Below are 7,076 nucleotides of genomic sequence, written 5' to 3'. Positions count from 1 at the left end.
AAATATTTTGAAGGATGTGAATTGACCGTGACAAAAAGGATATGATATATGATTTTTGGGAATATCGTGAGGAAGAAGGCCTCAGAGAGAGCTCGTTTACGGGAGAAGGCCTCACAGGGAGCCCAACGATCGTATTTCCATTTTACGTCGGTGCCTAGTGCCCGTCCCCATGCGCAATGGTGAGCTACGACTGATCAGTCGACGAGATGATACAACTAGTCACTTTCAAAGATCAAACTTCACCTAAAATGATAAATGATTGAAATCTTTACGATTTGACGATTAACGATTTATGATTACATGCTTAATTTAAATAAAAGTATAATTTTAATGTATGTGTCTATATAAGTATTATTTTTTACTCATGCTTAGGATGTGCTGAGTCATTAAATTCACTAAGTTTGAATGCTGCAGGTGAATGATATTGAGGGAGGCGCTGATGCTTGAGTGGATCGAGTCCGACAGTATACACCCGAGAGACATTTATTTTCCGCATTAGCTTGATAATGTAAGTTTTGAAATAAAGATTTTGTTAATGATTTATTAGGGATTTTTATACTTTATTTTGATGTTAGTTGATCTTGTTAAATGTCGACGTACGATTTTTGGTTAATTAACGAGTTAGAGATTTTTATGCACTTTGAATTTTTAGATGTTAAATTAAATTTTTGGATTATGAAATTGTGAAGTTATTTTTAAAGAAAAATTTCGAAATTCGATGTTCCACAAAAAAATTAGTAGGCTTTTAAAGTTAAAAAGTAGTGGACATTTCATCCCGGTCACAACCGTGTGCCGCCGCACCGCTGTCTTGCCACCATCAGAATCTCACAGTTTTCCAGCATTTGATTCTCAACGTAAATTTTATCTGGATTTCTAGTGCAATAGACATAGTGGACCCAATTCTTGGATATTGAATAAATGCGACTTCCAGTATATCATTTGTAGATATTTACAAGAAGTGTTATATATGCTTAAAACCCGAAACAGATTGAGACGAGAAATCGTTAAAGATAAATTTTCAATAAACACCCAATGAACATATTTAGAATCATACTACACTCAAGCTTTATTTGATTGTCAAATTACACAATTTTTAAACTTCCGATGCTTCTTGAGTATGAAAAACGATACGGCAACACAGGTACTCGTAAATCAATTTGGTCATGTATTTCTCAACTGATTAAGGAGATGTTACAACAAAAATATTACCCCAAATGTACATCCAACAGCTACTATAGATTTAAATATGTTAGGTTCATATTTGACCTCATATATATTAAAAAACTGAATTAAAAATAGCCATTGAACCTATTGTGATGGCACTCGTAGTTTGAATTCAACCTTTTCAGGTCTCACTATCAGCACGACACGATTAAAATGTCAATTAATTATTTTAATCACAATTGTAATATAATAAATCTGTCACATTAAAAAATTATTATAATAGTAATTTATTTGATGTTTACATGTACGAACCGATGCAACTAGATAATACATTAATGTGGAAAATAAATTTAAAATGCAGGTCAATACTGTGAATTATCTTTTATTTAAATCCAATTTCCCTTCGTTATTGTCTCCGAAAATAAAACTACAAATTTTGTAACGTTTTCCTGGTGTAAATAATTAGTTTAAGTAGTTTAATCATGAAATAAATAATTTAAAATTTATAAAAATTAAATTTATTTGTTATATATGATATAAAAATTATCACTAAGTGTGTGCTATTTAATTTACCATGATATTTTTATTATCATATTTGATTCATGCAAAGGAGTATGTCTCTTGTGAGACGGTTTCACGAATCTTTATCTGTGAGACGGGTCAACCCTACCGATATTCACAATAAAAAGTAATAAATACTTCTAGCATAAAAAATAATACTTTTTATAGATGATCCAAATAAGAGATCCGTCTCACAAAATACGACTCGTAAGACCGTCTCACACAAGTTTTTGCCCATGTAAAATACTTAATTTGCTAGGATCGAAATAAACAAGAAACGTGGTCTGGATGAGCGGTGAATAGACTCTTTTCATAAAATTATTACTTTTTAAAAATATTTTTAACTTAGAACACTGATTCTTGACTGCTAAGTATCAAATTTATTTGATATGAATTATGTTACAAAGATTAAACCAAGTTGCGGAAGTGGAATGAGTTTAAATACAAACAACAGCAACAAGCAACGAACAAGAATTCAAATAGATTACTGAAAGTAAATGCGTAAAGAAACATCAGAATTTATTCAAGGAAATTCAAAATCAATTGTTTCCACGTCTCTCGTCCTTCTAGAAGATACGATGCTAAATGAAGTAAGTTATTTAAATAAAAAAAATTAATATGTATATATTTTAATAAATAATTTATAAATGGATATTGGATGGAATACCAGAATTTTTGTGAGGGGATACAAAATCTGCATGTGATTGCTAAGATACAAAACGACTTTATTCTTTCAACGGATAGCAGGGGAAGCTTATACAGTTCCATGTGATATTAGGAATTCTGATAAATATGCTAATGTTTTGATGCTTTTTGCTATGATTTAATTTCTTTCGTTTTTCAAAAATTATCTACAGAAATCTCTAACATGGGAGAATAATCACCCGAAAATCAGAAACGAATATTCACATATCAATGACAAATTTAGAGTTATGAGCCAATGCGTCGAGCTTGTTGCGGTTTAGCTGGTACAAGTCTGCTGCCAGGGGCCTACATTCTCGAGCCAATCGACCACTTCTCTTATAGTCGGCCTCTTCATGGGGTTCTGGTTTACGCACATGCACGCGACATCGAGAACGCGCAGCATCTCTTGCTCAAAGTCTTTGCCTTTGAGGAGAGGATCAAAGATTTCTTCTTGTTTTTCCTCATTCCTCAACTGATGTACCCATGCAACCAACTCTCTCGACTTCTTGGGCCTGAACAACTCAACAGGTCTCTTGCCTGTTAATAGTTCAAGCAGGACAATTCCAAAGCTGTAAATATCACCTCTTAATGTGGCTATCCAGGATTGACTGTACTCTGGTGGGATGTAACCAAGGGTACCAACCAATTCAGTAGTGACATGAGTCCGATATGGAAGAATCATTCTTGCCAACCCAAAATCTGCCACGCGAGCTTCGAAGTTATGATCGAGAAGGATGTTACTGGACTTCAGATCGCGGTGCACAATGTGTGGTTCACAGGTCTGGTGCATGTAAGCTACTCCATAACTAGCCCCTCGAGCAATCTTCAATCGTATTGGCCAGCTAAGTTGGGATGCTCCATCAGGTTTTTCATGCAACCAGTAGTCCAGGCTCCCTTTCTCCATATAAGGATATATCAGCAACCTAAATCCGGCATGCATAGAGTAACCTAACAAAGTAACAAGGTTCTCGTGTTGGGCTGTCGATAATGCTTCCACCTCCGCTTTGAACTCCCTTTCCATCAAACCCATGTCTCCAGAAAGCTTCTTGATTGCCAGTTTAGTGCCATCCGCCAAAATCGCTCTGTATACCAAGCCGAAACCTCCACAACCGATTATATTTGATTGATTGAAATCATCTGTGGCTTTCAAGATGTCACTTATCTTTAGATCCTCTATTTTTTTCTTACTGTTGTCAAACAATATGACTATGCTATTGTCCTCACTAACCCTGGGAAATACTCCAGACGAGTTGAAGGACACTATCTCTAGATCGTTTCTTTCTGACGTATCTCTCGGTTGGATTTTTCTCTTCGAAAAGACCCAGAATGATATCAGAGTCAGAGTAAAAATAGTTGTACAAATCACAAGGGTCAGTAAAACAATGGTTTTCTTGCTTATCCCGCTCCGCTTTGTTGAAGTACTTGTAGTGTCCGATTGACCAGAGCAAGACTTCACCCGACCACACAACCCCGGGTTCCCTTCAAAGCTTGAATTAGGAAATGTGTCGAACTGCCCCCCTGTGGGTATGGGACCTTCAAGATTATTGTATGCAACACTGAAGAAAGATAAGAAATGGAGATTTCGAAGCGAAGCTGGGATTTGGCCAGAAAGTTGGTTTCCTGAGAGGTCCAGTTTCTCCAAGTTTGTAAGATTAGATATCGTGTCCGGAATGCTGCCAGAAAAACTGTTATTGCTAAGATCCAAGGTTACTATAAACTTCAATTGACCTATCTCTAACGGGATAGTACCGAATAAACTGTTATTACCGAGATATAAAGCAGGTGGTAAGTTTGTGAGTTGATTGTATTGCTGGTTGGAGGCATTATATGGCTGAACAAACACAGGCAACTCTAAGTAACTGCTGTCGAATTCATCCGAATTTTTCTGGGATGCCAGCCTTCTCAATGTAGTAAATTCCATCGGGAAGTATCCTGAAAGTAGGTTGAATGATAAATCCAAGTAGAAAAGGTTTTGGAAACCTCCAACCCAACTCGGAATAGAGCCCGTTAGGTTGTTATGCGAAAGATCAAGAACCTCGACCTTCGCTAGCTTGATTAGCCACTTTGGAATTACACCAGTGAATGCATTCCCACCCAAAGCCAATACCTGGATATTTTGAAACCCGTCTGAGCTGGTGAAGTTCTCATCAACGGGCAGTGGTTCATGATAGAAATTCATGGAGAGGGTCAGTGTTTTGAGGTTCTTGCAGCCTTGTAGGATCGTTAATGCACCTGATATATTGGTTAGGCTGTTGTTAGAAAGGGAGACAAATGACAGATTCTGCAAAGCCGTTATACTGGGAGAAATCTCTCCACTTAGCGAGTTAGTTGCCAGCCTAAGCGCGACGAGTGTTTTGCACTGGAAGAGCCTCTCCGGCAAGCCCCCGCTGAAGTTATTGTTGCCCAGATCAACTGACCTTAGCTGCAAAAATCTTGAGAAATCAAAAGTGGAAATCTCACCTTCCAGGAAGTTGACCCTTAAATACAGTGTTGTCAGTTTCGTGCAATTCGTGAGCGAAGAAGGAATTGTGCCATTTAGCCTGTTTATGTGAAGCTTCAGCACCTCCAAGTTGGAGAGCCACCCAATGTTCTCAGGAATCCTCCCTGTGAAGAGATTACCATACAATTCCAGGATTCTGAGCTTGTTGAGTTGGGTAATCTTTTCATCAATATATCCAGAGAGCCTATTGCCCGGGAAGGACAGCTCCTCCAGTGCCGACAACCCAAAAACATCCTGCGGCACCTCGCCAGAGAAATTGTTGATACCCGCCCGTAGACTCACCAGATTCGAGCACAAGCCGAAACCTCGTGGTATAGCGCCCGCAAACTCATTGTTGGAGAAATCAATCCTCTGGAGCGAGCGGGAAAAACCACAAACATCCGAAGGAATAGATCCGAAGAAGCCGTTGTTGCTTACATCAAAACTCCTCAAGCTCAACCCCTGCGCCTGGAAAAAAGAAGACCGAATCCTCCCAAGGAAGTGGTTGCTGGAAAGATTGAACACCTGAATCCCAGCAGGCAACTTATCCCACATAGCCAACTCTCCCGTGAGCCGATTAAGACTCAAATCGACAACCCGAAGCCGGTTAAAGGATGAGAAAAACCCATCTGGAAGAGGCCCAGAGAGCCCATTGTGAGAGAGACTGAGCAGAGAAAGAGAAGAAAGATTGAGAATAGAAGTAGGTAAGGTGCCCACTAGTCCTCTGGATGGCAACCACAAACTGGTGACCCTACCAGAGCTGCTGTCACAGCCAACACCGTCCCAAACACAGCAATCAGCCGAAACAGACCAATCCAAAGGAGGCGCAGCGGAGACACTGAGGTTGAACAATGACAAAGAATCGAGATCAAGCTCATTACAGGATCCATAGCAAGAATTGATCACGGATGCTATAATCAGCACTACATTCAAGAAATGGTTATGATTTTGAAGAGATAAGTAGGAAGAAGGATTGAAGAGCATGGCTGCTCTATTCGATTCTGTAGCCTTCAAAATCAGTTTGATCATAATCATCATATTCTGTTCGTTTTCATTGATCCAAGATCAGATTAGATCAAGTCAATCCCACCTAGAAGAGAGTGGGTGATGTTGACATATATGGAGCAATATTAAAAGCTCAGCTCTCCATTGATAGCGTTTACTTTTAAAAGCCCTTTGAGACGGCTAATTGGCTTTCATTATATATACACTGCCATTTGCATTCTTATAATGTATTAAAGTAAAAGCGTGTTAGTTGATGCAGCTGCACCTAGTCATTATCATAATACATACATAAATACATATACATACATATATATATATATGAGCAAAAACTTGTGTGAGACAGTCTCACGGGTCGTATTTTGTGAGACGAATCCCTTATTTAGGTCATCCATGAAAAGTATTAATTTTTATACTAAGAGTATTACTTTTTATTGTGAATATCGGTAGGGTTGACCTGTCTCACGGATAAAGATTCGTAAAACCGTCTCACAAAAAACATACTCGTATATATATATGTATAATGAGATGTTTATCGATCATACTTACTTCTATGTGCAACGACTCATCTAATTAATATATATTTTTTGATATATTTAATCATATCCAATAATTAAGTAACAACTCAGTAGTTTATACAGAAGTTGATACAATTGATGGATAACAAAATTATATATATATATATTAGTTTTATGAAAAGGTGTCCCCACATAAGGCCGATTTGCGGCATATTTGACCCACCAGAAGCAACGGTGTGCAACTAGACACATTAAGACGTCTCCCTCTCCCAGATGTTTGACTTTTGCTCATTATTCCTATCTATTTATGTTGCCTATTTTGAGCGTGTAATCAAACTTCTCTTTTGAAAGAGCATCTCCCTCTCCCAGATGAATATTGTTTAATTATTAAAAACGATTAATTAATATCACTTATTTTTATACATTTATATGTACAAATGGCGAAACTCTTTTCCTTTTTATTTGTCATTGAGAATGGAGAAGTTAATTTTCCAAAACTTTGCTCGGGTAAATAAGTTTGACATTTTTTTTATATCCATATTTAATATTTATATATATATATATATATATATATATTTTAGTAGTTTCAGATGTCATTGAATTTTTGAATGAAAACTATTGATCTTTACTATATCTTTTTTGTGAATTGATTTTTTAATTAGGAATTA

At 37.2% G+C, this 7,076-nt stretch overlaps 1 protein-coding gene across 1 annotated transcript; it reads right to left on the bottom strand.

Annotated features, from left to right (window-relative positions):
* Positions 1–2,516: 2,516 nt before the first annotated feature.
* Positions 2,517–6,056, bottom strand: LOC142553760 (tyrosine-sulfated glycopeptide receptor 1-like). The gene has a single exon (XM_075664245.1). The coding sequence runs from the start codon at positions 5,924–5,926 to the stop codon at positions 2,687–2,689; it is 3,240 nt and encodes a 1,079-aa protein (XP_075520360.1). The 5' UTR covers positions 5,927–6,056; the 3' UTR covers positions 2,517–2,686.
* Between the last annotated feature and the right edge of the window lie 1,020 nt (positions 6,057–7,076).

This window comes from Primulina tabacum, chromosome 8 (assembly GCF_025594145.1).
Source record: "Primulina tabacum isolate GXHZ01 chromosome 8, ASM2559414v2, whole genome shotgun sequence".
Taxonomy (NCBI): Eukaryota; Viridiplantae; Streptophyta; class Magnoliopsida; order Lamiales; family Gesneriaceae; genus Primulina; species Primulina tabacum.
This window is presented reverse-complemented; position numbering and strand designations above follow the sequence as displayed.